Source organism: Ursus maritimus, unplaced genomic scaffold, assembly GCF_017311325.1.
Source record: "Ursus maritimus isolate PB19 unplaced genomic scaffold, ASM1731132v1 scaffold_26, whole genome shotgun sequence".
NCBI classification, from domain to species: Eukaryota; Metazoa; Chordata; class Mammalia; order Carnivora; family Ursidae; genus Ursus; species Ursus maritimus.
Window position 1 is genome coordinate 42244342 of NW_024425119.1, and position 13004 is coordinate 42257345.

The 13004-nt window shown below is 56.8% G+C and overlaps 1 protein-coding gene across 1 annotated transcript; it reads right to left on the reverse strand.

Annotated features, from left to right (window-relative positions):
* Positions 1–588: 588 nt before the first annotated feature.
* On the reverse strand, positions 589–8089 carry LOC103675650 (keratin, type II cuticular Hb5). Its single transcript, XM_040642504.1, has 9 exons — positions 7629–8089; positions 5463–5671; positions 4811–4871; positions 4586–4681; positions 3764–3928; positions 3397–3522; positions 2778–2998; positions 2024–2055; positions 589–1602 (listed from the first exon to the last, which is right to left on the reverse strand). Exons 1-9 carry the CDS (start codon positions 8046–8048, stop codon positions 1409–1411), a joined length of 1524 nt encoding a protein of 507 aa, XP_040498438.1. The 5' UTR covers positions 8049–8089; the 3' UTR covers positions 589–1408.
* Between the last annotated feature and the right edge of the window lie 4915 nt (positions 8090–13004).

Sequence of the window (13004 nt, forward strand, 5' to 3'; positions counted from 1 at the left end):
GGGCAGGGGTCCGGGGACTGTGCATGTGGGAGGGAGGGTAGGTAGGGAGAGCAGAGAGAGCACTGGGTAGAGACAAATGGGAGGAGAGGTACGGAATGGCTTATGGGTCCATGTGGGACGGTCCTGGGTGTCTTAGAGGGTGGGCTTGTCTCCATGGGGTGGAGCCCACGTCTGGGAAGAGCAGCACTGGGTAGGAGGCGGTTGCACAGGGCTGAGGAGCTGGTGGGGAAAGAGGAGATGGAGGGAGCCGGTGCTTGGCATCAGGAGCACAGGTGCATGCTGGGAACTAGTTTGAACCAGGTCGTAGAGGGTGAGAGTGATTCGGGGGTGAGACTTTTGGCTGCTGGGGGTGGGTGGGGGCAGGCAACAGAAGGTCATGATGGGAGCTGGAGCTGTGGTCCAGGCCAGACTGGACCAAAGAGGGCTGAGCTGGAATCAGGCTATGGAAGTGGATGAGAAGAGGCACAGTGCCTGGAGGGTTAGGGAAACACTGCCTGGGGCTGGAAAAGGTTGACCAGCTGGGGATGGGGCTGAGGGTCGTGGCTATGGGAAGGGTGGGGACATTGTCATTCACGAGACCACATATCCTTGCATTGAAGCAGCATTTATTGAAACACAGACTGAGACAACCCAGAAGGCAAGGCACCCACAGACAGTCGTAACAAGAGGGAGACTCAGGAAGTGGCCTAACCTTCTCCATCCCACCGGCTCGCATTGGACACACCTCTCCTGCACCCGCAGGGGGAGGTCTGGAGCAACCTTGGAGTTTTCTTTGAAATGTATAAAGGTGCAATGAATAGCAAGACCTGTCCCAAGTCAAAAGGATTCCCCCCTATAATGGGCCCCTCAACTGGAAGGTCACATGAGGAGTTTGGCTGGGACAGGTTAACCCAAAGAAGGCAGTCAGTTAGAGAGACAAGCAAAACACAAACAAGAATAACCCAGGGCCAGTGCTTCCTGCAGAACTCCCAGCCAGGAGACAGGGAGGACTGCTGCCAGGAGGGAGGACTGCTGCCAGGAGGGAGGACTTCCTCTCAGACTCTTAGCCTGGGGGAGACCTGGCTGGGAGTCAGGCTCACTCCTTGTCTCGAGGGAAGGCCAAGCTCCCGTGATGTCCTGCCACCTTGGGTGACCGACTGGTAGTGTCCCAGAGAGCTTGGAGAATGATACAAACTGGCCACGGGTCTTTTGGAGACAAACCGGAGTTAGGTGAAGGGCTGGGAATGCCTCTCTAACTGAAGCCCAGAGGAGAACCAGGAAACAACTCCCTAGAATGAGAAGGTGCCAGAGCGCGGCCGAGGGTCTTTCCCTCTGTAGGAACACGTGGAAGATTCCGGAAGCAAGCACACGATTTCCATTCACACACCATTCCGTGCTCTGGGGACAGGGATGCAGGCGGCCCGGGATTCTAGGCAAAGCGGACAGACCGGCTGCTTCCGCAGCTGAAGCTGGACGTGCGGGGCTGGCAGGGAGCACAGGAGTCGGGAGCCATCACTGTGATGCTGCCACCCGTGGCCACGGGGCCAGAGGCAATCTGGCGCCCCGGGGTGGTGCTGTACGTGAGGCCCCCGCAGGCGACTCCGCCGCGGGAGCTGCTGACACCTATAAGGGGAGAGAGGGGACACAGGGTGGGTGGCGGGCCCTGATCTCCCCAACCTTGTAATAGGCCCCACGGGGCTTTCGCCTAGCAGGAACTTCCTCCTCCGGAAAAGGGTTTAGTGGTTAAGAACTCAGGCCCCTTTCCTCCCAGCATCTCGTCCTTCCAGGGGACTGGGATAGGAAGGAAGTGAGGACAACCCACCCAGAGGGTCAAAGTGGCTGGCCCCATTTCCATGGCCTGCAGTTCCCACTGCCACCAGTGGAGGGCGTGCAACACACCGCCATCTCTAACCCCTCTAGTGCTCCCCAGTGAGGAGCCAGGGAAGGAGGAAGGGCCTTCTCTTGACTACGAGCATTCCAGGCGCAGCTTTGCCCATCAACAAAGCCATTTTTCAGGGGGAATGTTGTTGAAGCAGATACTTACAGACATTCACGGAGCCCACGCCTTCACACAGCCTGTGGGGAAAGACAACTCGGTTAGCTCTGCACATGGAGCTGAATTCCTTGAAGCAGGTGCTCAGGGACAGAGAGGGCCCGTCTGTGTACAGCTCCTCCCCCCGAGACGTGGGGGGTGGCACCCCAAAGTCTGTGTTACATGACCACCTTCTTTCTCTAAACGCTCTTGGACCACAGAGAGAAAGGCTTCTGATTTTAAGCAGAGGTGGCCCGCTGCTGAGCTCCAGCCAATCTGAGCGACCCCGCCCCCTGGGGAGCGCTGGTCAGGCTCACGGAAATGAGAGGCAACAGTGTGCAGCCGTGGGTGTGGGGGGCTCCGTGCCTGCGAGGAGCTATTGCATATGGAGTGTGACGTCCTTATGGGGCATGAGCCAGGGTGGCAGGCTAAGCTGCAGCCTCCCGGAGGGAGCTCCCGGAAGGAAGTGGGTTCGAGAGGCACGTGGCTGGGGCACACTTCTTAAGTCTTGCACTCACTAGCTGAGGCCACGAGAAAGTCAGTGCACGCTGAGCCTCATTTCCTCATCTTTGGAAGCGAAAAATGAGACCTACCTCATTCAATGGTGAGGCCGCACACAGCAGTATTTGATAAACTGTGACTATTCCTGAAGCTTAACCTGTACTAGCAGCGCTTAGAGATGTAGCTCACACTTGGGCTCAGGGATACACACTCCCAGGGGACCAGGGCCTCCTTCTATACCCGGGGAGATCCCCCTTAGCCGCACCTGTGCTCCTCGCCCTCCAGCAGCCGCCTGTAGGTGGCGATCTCGATGTCCAGGCCCAGCTTGGAGTTCATCACCTCCTGGTACTCCTTGAGCAGGCAGGCCATGTCCTGCTTGGCCTTCTGCAGGGCGGCCTCCAGCTCGGCCAGCTTGCAGCGGGCATCAGTCAGGGCCGCCTCGCCCTGCTGCTCTGCCTCGGCCACGGCTGCCTCCAGCTTGGCCCGCTGTGAGGAAGGGGATGTGAAAGCAAGGATGAGAGAGAGAAGGCGCAGCTTGGCTCACCTGAGCTCATGGAGCTGGGCCGGGGGGCGGGGGGGTGGGCTCCAGAGAGAAGCTGGGTTAACTATGTAGGACCAGGTATTTAATGAGACCTTGAAAATGAGGGAGGAGATGGGGGCTTTCACCCTCTCTCCTTGGTGGTGGTTGCAGGGTGGCCAAGGAGGGTGACATCGGTGATATTGTACATCCCTCTCCGAGGGCTGTATGATTTGGTTGGTTCCCTGTTTCTTCACAGGCACACTGTGAAGCCTGATTGGGGCCAGGCCTTTGCCCTCCTGGGGACCAAGTGCCTGGTGCTGCAGTCTGCCTGTGCCGGGCATTCAAACCCCTCTTTGTACCCTACCTGGCACTTGGCATTCTCGATCTCAGCGGTCAGCCTCTGGATCATGCGGTTGAGCTCGTTGATCTCCTCCTTGGTGCGGCGCAGGGTCTCCCCGTGCCGGATCACCGTGGCCTTCATCTCCTCACACTGGGGGGAAGCAGAGATGCTCCTGAGGCTCAGGATGCAGTTTCCCACCCATTCAGACACCACAGACGATTGGTAAGTTGTACAGTGCTCAGCCTGTGCAACCATGCATGGCAGCCCTGCTCTACCACCCAAACTGAGAGATGCCTGTGCTCTTACCATCCCTAATAATCAAAATACCCAGACGAAAGAGGCCGTCCCTGCCACTGCCATGTCTAGGAGGCAGGTGTCCTATGCCCCTCACCTTGCTGCGGTACCAGGACTCGGCCTCAGCCCGGCTGCGGCTGGCGATGTCATCATATTGAGCCTTGATCTCGGCCACAACGCAGTCCATGTTCAGGTCCCGGCTGTTGTCCATCTTGACGATGACCGAGGTGTCTGAGATGTGGGCGTGGAGGACCTGGAGCTCCTGGGGGCCAAGAGCCAATGCATTTGGGTCTGGGCCATGGGCTCACCCTTAGGGGCAGTGTCCCCTCCCTGGAGGGGGCGCTGGTCATCATGTTACATGACCCCTGCTCCACCGGCTCCCCTTCCCTCTTCGCGCACACACAGGTACCTCATAAAACAAGAAGGCTGGGAGGGGTCCCTGACTGAACAAACGGGAAAACGAAACCCATGCTGGGTTTTCTCAAAGTCGCCCAGCAGGGGAGCTGGGGTTTGAAGGCCGGGACTAGTGATTTGTCCATTAATTAGGACCCCTCTCTGACCAGAGACTGACCCTGACCCCCACCCTCAAATATACACTCTCATACCCAGGTACAGACGGACACACCCCCAGACCAGCACACGGGCGCACATGCGACACACACCGGCACTCACAAACGTGGAGAACCACACCCACGTTCCGCAGTCCTCAAACACGCACGCCGGGCTCTCCCTGGGCACGTACCTACGTGTGTCTGTCACAGTCGTGCAACATGGCCCTCTTGCAGGTGTACGCATGTTTTCTCATGCTTACGTCACACACACGGGGCAAGCATGTACACACAGCCCACTGCCTCCCCTCTTGCTCAGGTCCTCACGCCTGCCCCCCCCTGCCCCGGCTAGCTAGCAGGGGCGCCCTCACCTCGTCATAGAGACGCTTCAGGAAGCTAGACTCCTCCACCAGCGCCTCCACGTTGGCCTCCAGGTCGGATTTCCGCAGGTAGGCACAGTCCACGTCCTGGCGGTGGAGGGAAGAGGAGGGCGTGTGTGGGGGGGAGGCCTGTGCGGTTCGCATGGTAACTGCGCCCCCACTGGAGGTTGTCCGGATGGGTGCCCTCCCTTCCTGCCCCATGAGCAGCCCCCTCACCTTCTTCAGAACCACGAACTCGTTCTCTGCCGTGGCTCTCAGAGCCACCTCCTCTTCATACCTGGGTTGGGGGGAGAGAGGGGCTGCAGCTGAGGGGTTGGGGCTCGGACACCATCCCAGCTTCTGGGCCAGCTCTCCCAGGGGTCCAAAGGGATAGAGTCCTGCGATAGTTAACTTGTCCTCTCCATGGTCTAGTTTGTGCATTATTTGGGAGCTAGCCCTTGTCCCAGCCTGGATTAGGCCACCCCAGTCCTGCTGCCTCTGGGATGATGAGATCAGGGAATGCATGTTCTGTTCCCCAAATCTAAATTCCTCTGTGCCCCCCGCAGATCCAAAGAGAGCTAGTGCCCTGGGCAGCAAAAACACAGAGCAAGCATCATAAAGTGAGCTGAGATGGGTAGGACCACAGAGAGCTATAGAACTCCACTGGGTTTCCTCTCCTTGCTCCCCCTGAAAGCAGCTCTAAGACCCACAGGGCCTCCAAGGACGGGAGTGGGGCCAAAGAATCTGACACCTAGCCCTGCCCTAGACAGCCCCTCGGGTTCCGGGCGGGCCCTGCTTCTAGACGGGCAGGAATCTCCCCCTGCTTCAAGAAGGTTGAGGGTGGAGCCTTCCCACACTCCCTGTGTGCCCCCAGTCCAGCCGCACTCACTTCTTCTTGTAGCCCTCCAGCACCTCCTGCACGTGGTTGAGCTCCGAGGCCAGCCTCCCGCTGTCGGCCTCCACGCACTCGGCCTCCCGCCTCAGCGTCTCGATGTAGCCGTTGAACAGGGGCTCCATGTTGCTCTCGCAGCAGCGCTGGTTCTGGTAGAACTGCCACTTGGTCTCCAGCAGCTTGTTCTGCTGCTCCAGGAAGCGCACCTGCGTTCAGGGGGTGAGGATGAGACTCGGGGGTGGGGGGAGCCCGGGAGGTGCCTGGTCCCCCTGAGCCTGGGGCCGAGTGTCTGTGACGCAAGGGGCCTTGTTCCCAGCTCCCCAGGAGGCAGTGTGGCTTGTGGGGGAAAGCGCCCCGCCTTGAGGCCAAAGGTCTGGTTCAAGTTCAGTTCTGCCACTCGAAGCAGGCAAGTTGTCTAACCTTTTGGTGCTTGGTCTTCTCATTTCTAAACCAGAGTTGATAATAGTGCCTCCCTTAACGTTGTAAAGATTGAACAAGTTAATACATGGAAAATGCTTAGAACATCCCTGACACATGGTCAACGCTCAACTAATTTAACTCTTACTATAATTAGCAGTTCCTCTTTTATTAATCCACGGGACACTTATGGAAGCTTTACTGTGTGGTACGAGGGCCCGTGCTAAGATACATACACGTCTATCTATTTCTACAGCTGACTCCTGAACCAGGCGGGGGGTTACGGACACTGACGCCTCCCCCCGCCCCTACCCCTACCCCGTGCATTTGAAAATTGGCATGTAACTTTTGACTTCCCAAAAACTTAACTGCTAATAGCCTCCTGTTGACCAGAAGCCTCACTGATAACCTGAACAGTCGAGTAACATACATTCTGTGTGCTATATGTATTAAATATTGTATTTGTACAACAAATAAGCTAGAGAAAATATGTTAATAAGAAAATCATAAGGAAGAGAAAATACATTTCTAGTACTGTATTTATCGAAAAAAATCCTCATAGATGTGGATTTGCTCATCTCCAGCCGGTGCTGTTCAAGGGTCAACTGTGTATCTCTGTCTACCCATCTGTTTCTACCCGCGCATCAATCCCATTCAGTTCTCGAAACCCTACAGGTGGGGGGGGGGGCGGTATCATTCCCCTCATAGTACAGATGGGGACACTGAGATGACTAGCTTATTGTCACACCAATAGTCGGTGAGATTCGGGGTCTGGTGTCCCTGAGTCCCCTTCACCTGCCCGTCACAGTATGTCTAACAACTCATCTAAACTCAGCCGCCACTTGATAGTAAAGAAATGGAAATACTAATGCCTACCCCATCAGGTCATTTTGAGGATGAACCAAGCTCTCTAAAGAGAAAGTTGTAACAAAATTCCTGACCCCAAGCCCAGAGCCTGGTCCTATCTATTCTGCCGGAGTGAGGTCTTGTGGACACGCAGGGGGGGGGGGGGCCTGGGGGCTTGGGAGGCAGCCCCACAGTGTGGGCGTCTCCACACTCTGCATCCGTGGGCTTCCCCCTGCCAGCCGGACCGCCCCTCTTCCCATTCCCAGCCCTCCATCCACGAAGGCGGCTGTGCTAGCCCCGGTTGGTTTACCGTCACGCCTCCCGTCACACTATTGTCCTTGGAGAATCATGCTGACAGTGAACATTCATCGAGCATTTACTGTGTGCCAGCATTTTCCAAGCATGAATCCATCCATGCTCGCAACACGCATACGAGGCTGGTTCTGTTATCCAGACAAGGGACATGCCCGAGGCCCCACGCTGCCAAGGGGCAGAGCAAACCTGGGGAGGCAGCGAGGCTCTGAGCCGTGCTGCCCACTTCCCCGAGCCGCCTGGCTGGGAGCCACGCGGCTCTTACTCTCCCCATTATCTCCCACTCTCGTAGCTCCCAGTGCCCCATCCAGTTTTCCAGGGGCGCCTCTGATGTTCCTGTGTTGTCTTGTCTCCAGAAGTACACACACACCCTTCAGACCAACAGACTCCGTTTCCGGACCACGCTGGGCCCTCTGTGCACTTTGCTGGAATTAAAAGATGGAAACTGATCCTCTGCTTAGGTTGGCCTGTGTTTCTCTCCCTCTGCTGTCTCAAACCCGGCTCTGTGCTGTCTCCCCAACACACCAGCACCTTCCCTAGGGGAGGGCAGGCCGGGACCGTCTCTGGACCATCCCAGGCCGCACTGACCTTGTCGATGAAGGCAGCGAACCTGTTGTTCAGGCACTTGATCTGCTCCTTCTCCTCATGCTTCACGCACTGTGCATTGGGGTCGATCTCCAGGTTGAGGGGCGTCAGCAGGCTCTCGTTGACGGACACGGTGGTGATGCAGGGCGGGTTAGGCCCGCACACGCCGCCGGAGCGGTAGCCGAAGCTGCGGCCGCAGGAGCCAGCGCGAAAGCCGCCCACAGCCACGCGAGGCCCGCAGGAGCCCAGGTTGGAGAGGCTGCGGCTGCCAAAGCCCGTCAGCCCGCGGTAGCAGGACACCCCGCGGTAGGGGGCAGCGCTGATGCAGCAGCGGTTGCCAGTTTTGGGGGCCACCGCGGAGCAGGAGCTGAAGGTCCGGGTGACCCCACATCCTGAGCTGACCCTGTAGGAGCGGCAGGACATCGTGCGGGTCCGAGCAGAGGCTGAGTGCGGCGGGAGGAGTGCGGGCTTCAGGGGCGCTGCTTACGATCTTCTGGCCTCTCTGATCCTCCCTGGTCCTTTTATTGGTGGGGAGAGCTGGGGTTGGCTGCATAAAAGGAGTGAAAAGCCATTTTATGTTGTTTATTGGCTTGGGGAGTTTGCCAGCAACTCCCCAAAGACTCGTCTTAAAGGTGAGCTCAGCGGCGACTTGGGGCCTCCGTAAAAGTATTGAAGATGTTATTAGGGACACTGTGTTTGCACTTTTCATCTTCAAAGCTCGTTTACATACATTAAGTAATTAATTTTCTCGCAGTCTCCCTGTAAGAGGGCCCCAACCCACACCCGGAGACGGATTTGAACTCCACAACAGTCTGAGCTGGCTGGGGTTGGGGTGGAGGCTGGGGCTACTGTCTCAAGGGGGAAGGTCTAGGGTCCCAGGTTGGGTGAGACCCCAAGAGTGCATTATCTCTGTCCTTCTGGCTCCGTGCAGGATATATTTGCAAGTAAGTCGTTGTGTTTCAGGGGCTTATGGGTCAGGCAAGTCCAAACCCACCCAGGCACTTGGCCTAGAAGGTGGTTCGGGTTCATGGGACCATTTTGACCATGCTGCCTGCAGGACAGAGGGCTGGAGCACATGGTCTCTTAGAACCTTCTGGATTCCAGCCCAGAGGCTCTGTTTCGGAGCTTCCATTTCTCACCCAGCAAAATTGCAAACTGCTCAACTGTCAGTGGCCACAATAATGGCTACTTGTGGGTAATGGGGAGCCTCCCCTTTATCCACTTTCTCGCACTGGGCTGCAGGGATGGACGAACCCCATCCTGGGATAACTTGGCTGCTGTGGACTTGCTCTGGGCACTTTCCCTTGGCTCTTTAAGAAGAAACAGGTTCTGTTCATCTCTCTTCCTCCAAGACCACCAGTCAGAGCAGGGGCGCATCCTGGGCTTCAGCCCCCAAAACTGTCACCCTTAGAGGAACATTTAGAGACCAGGGCGGGAAAGTGGCTTTTTCTCGTCTGAGGATGCTGTGATTTCTGGTTCCCGGGGGCTCTGGGAGCCGGGCTCCTCATAACGTCCTCGCTTCCCCATGTATCCTGGAGCTACTTATTAGGATAATGATTGCCATTCTTTTAATGGTAGCTGAGCACAAAGCTGGGGGATGTGGTCTCTGCCCCCGGGGAGGCTAACCAGGCACCCGAGGTGTGAGGAACTTCGAGAAGGGAAGAAGAGCCAACGAGCGTCCTCTGAGAGTGCCAACCCCTCTGGGGAGCCTTCCAGAATCAAGTGCCGCCACCGTGGGCCCACGGCCTGACTTCTCCCCCTCCATGACTGATGTTCTGTCCTGGTTCTGGCCTCATCTCTGGGGATGGGCCCCTGCAGGGCTTCACCCAGAACCAGGCTGATTGGTTTCTGTCTCCATACTCCACCCGTGTTCTTCCAAGGAGGGCAGAAAGACTTTGGGCAACTGGCGGGGAGGGACAGGCAGCCTCACCAGCTGGCCGTGAAGGATCTTCAGACCACGGTCAGGCTGGACAGTGGAATCAAAGTCGGAAGACCTGGTTCAAGGGCCAGCTTGGATGCTTCCTGGCTGTGTGGCTCTGGGGACGCTCTTACCTCTCTGAGCCTTTGTATGCTTGTGTGGAATTCATTCTTACTTCCAGGGTTGTGGGGAGGATGATGTGGATAATACGCAATCGTGTGCTTTGGGGAGCAGACCACTCTGTATAAAGGAAAGGGATTCTTGCTTCCTCTCAGAAAGCCTCTGCCACACCCTGTACCCCTCATCCAGAAGGGAGTGGGTGTACTCCCAGCCCCACCCATGGTCTTCACATCCTCTGCACCTTTATGACTTCTTTACCCTTTCAAGGCCGCTTTTAATGTTTCCTTTAACCTGATTTCACTAGTATAAAAATTTGGGGTGGAGTCTGGGGGTGGAGAGAGGAGGCTAGGGAGCGCAATGGCTGGTTTCCCAGCACCCACTCCTTAGTGGGGGCCCTGTTGGCCTGGGTCCAGGGACGCAGTCTGGTGCCTGGGACATTGAGCTCCTGACTGCCTGTTGTGTGGACCTGGTGCTGGCGTATGGAGACCAAAAAGGATTTGGGCCCTTTGAACACGGCAGGGGGAGGGGAACGGGTGAGCATGGGAAGTAGAAGACGGGTGGGCCCTCTGCTCAGCCAGCTTGGAAAGCCCACAGACCTCCTCTTCTCAACTCCCATCAGCCTCTGCTCTCCTTCAGCTTGTTGAAGAGGATGGAGTTGGATCCATTTCTGCCTCTCCTTGGGGGCAGGAGGGAGTGGAGGCTTTGTCCCAAAGAGGCTCCTGACTCAGCTGTTCCCCGTGCCTCCAACACACGCCCACACACACACACACACACACCCCTCCCAAACCTCTACCTTGAGAGGGGCTTGGGCTTGGACTTGGCCACTGAGGGTGGGGAAGAGGATGCTGGGGGACTCAGGAGACCTGGGAGAACAAGGGCTGGAGTGAGCAGGAGTGAGGGTCCCTGCCTGGCACAGGGGCGTGCGCAGGGGTGCTGGGTGAAGTGTGCGTCTCGGCAGATGGCAGCCGAGCCCAGGGCTGGTGGCAGCGGCTCAGGAAGGCTGTCCGCGTGGTGTTTTGGATCAGAGGGGCTGGGCAGGAGAGGGAGGCTAAGTTCTTAATGAGGCTGTTTCCAGGTTGTGCAAGGCAAGTGAGAAACCCACAGGCCAGGCCAGCATGACACAGCTGCCCTGGAGGGTCTGTGTAAACGCATGAGACCTGGACCTTTGCTGTCTAGTCCCACCCAAGAAAGGGACAGAGAACCCATAGCCCCATGCCTGGCTCTACTCATTTCCCACCACCTCTGCTCATGGGATCGACTCTCGGGTGGCAGCCTGACCTCGCTTCACCGGCCTCCTCCTCATTTACTGCCACTGTGCCCTACAGGTTCCCTGCACCTCTCTCCCTACACCCAAGCCTCGTCTCTGGGCACACCTTTGCCTGGAATGTTCCCGAATGGCTGGCCACCTCTTCCAGGAAGCCTTTGTGAACTAGTCAGAGGGAGGCTGTGATTTCTCCTCCTTTGTCTCAGCAGGCAGCTCATAAAATGCCCTTTCCGGGGCTTCTCAGGTAACTCCAATTATCTCCTTCCACACCCTCTTGTCCAGGGTGCTGTCATCCATCACCCCCTTTGGTCCTGTCCCCTCCTGCCCCTGTATCTTTTGAAGGCCACACCCTGTGTCGGGAATGTGTGCATAAGAACCCATGTCCCTCCTGCCATGTACAGTGCTCCCAAGAGGCCACTTTGTCCAGGAAGCCTTCAAGAGCTAATTGAGTGAGAGAGGACTTCTTTTTTTCAACGTTTATTTATTTGAGAGAGAGAGGAGAGAGAGAGAGAGCAAGTGGGAGGAAAGGCAGAGGGAGAGGGAGAGGGAGAATTCCAAGCAGAATCTGTACTGAACGTGGAACCCCATGTGGGGCTCAAACTCATGACCCCGAGACCATGACCTGAGATGAAATCAAGAGTCGGACGCCTAACCCACTGAGCCATCCAGGTGCGGCAGAGCGAGAGAGCTTCTATACCCCACCCTGGAGCCCCAGGCAGCTGCCCTGGCTCCGTCTGACTCTGCCCCATTCCTGGATGCCATCTCCTGGGGTTTCCCCTGAGACCTACCACCGTCACACCTCCCCACAGATGGGCCATCCTCCTCCCACGTGCTCCCTGTAGGACACTTGCTGGGGCACGCCTGCTCTGCCCCCAGCCCAGGGCTCACTACCTCCCTTCCCTTCTGATCTCTCTACTGTGCTTAAAATCCCCCTGTTTCTGGGAAGGCTTTCCGTATTTGTCCAGAGATAAAGGAGCGCTGACCCCTTCCCATCCTTCCCTGTCTGCCCTTAGAGCTGTCTGCCGGCTCTTGGAGTTTCGTATTTGTATCTGTCTGGGCTCTCGTGGGCTGTCTTTCTACCCTCCCTGGCTGGCTGGTTCTCCAGAATCACCCCTGATGGACTCCCCACGGACAAGACCCGTCCTGAGCAGGGTCTCGGTGGCTGTCCAAACCCAGCTCGTTCAAATTGGGCAGCGCCCATCTTCTCTGCTGATCTTCTCCACACTTCTTAGTTTTTGAATCGACACCACCTCCGGGTGCTGGGACACAGCTCTTCAAGGGGCTTCTAGCCCTGTGATACTTTCTTTGGCTTCCATAAAACTGGGGCATGAATCATGACCCTCTGTGAGAGGAGTGAGGTCTGAGCAACAGGGAGGAGCTGGACGAGCCACTGGGCTGTCCCCCAGTGCATCCAGGGCACGGCCCCCCTGCAGTCAGCCAAGCTGCTCCCTGGCCCGCCCTCCTCTCGTCTCACGGGCTTCCCCACCAGGAGCTGCGAAATGCTCTATGGTTTCTCCCTGGACCTACCCACACACCTTCCTGCAGGCAGCTTTCCCTGGGGGCTTTGCTGTTGTCCGTGGCCTTTCTGGGTCACAGCAGTCGGTCAGTTAATATAGGGCCTCCAATTTCAGAATTATACCTACTAATGGTTTGGAAGCTTTTTCTTCTTGTCTTTTTAAGCACTAGGACCATTTCCCTGAATCTCAGGAGGAAAACAGCTAACTCAACTGGCCTCCCGCTGCGCCTCAGCCACACCTGCAACACTCCTAACTCAGGGCCTTCGCACTGGCTGTCCCTTCTATCCAGAAGGCTCTTCCCTCGGCCACACGCTGGCTCCATTGCTGCCTGGGGGTCTTTTCTCACCGTCACAGAGGCTCCCTACCCTTCTTTTTAAAATGGTAACCTGGCCTCCCACTCCCAGGACATTCTTCCCAGGTCTATCTTGCTCTGATCTTTTTCTTTTTTTCCCCATAGCACTTACCTTCTAACACACTCTGTAATTGACTAATTTATTCTTTTTATTGATTATTGTCAGTCTTTCCTCTTTTCCCCATTGAACCAAACCAAAATGAAACAA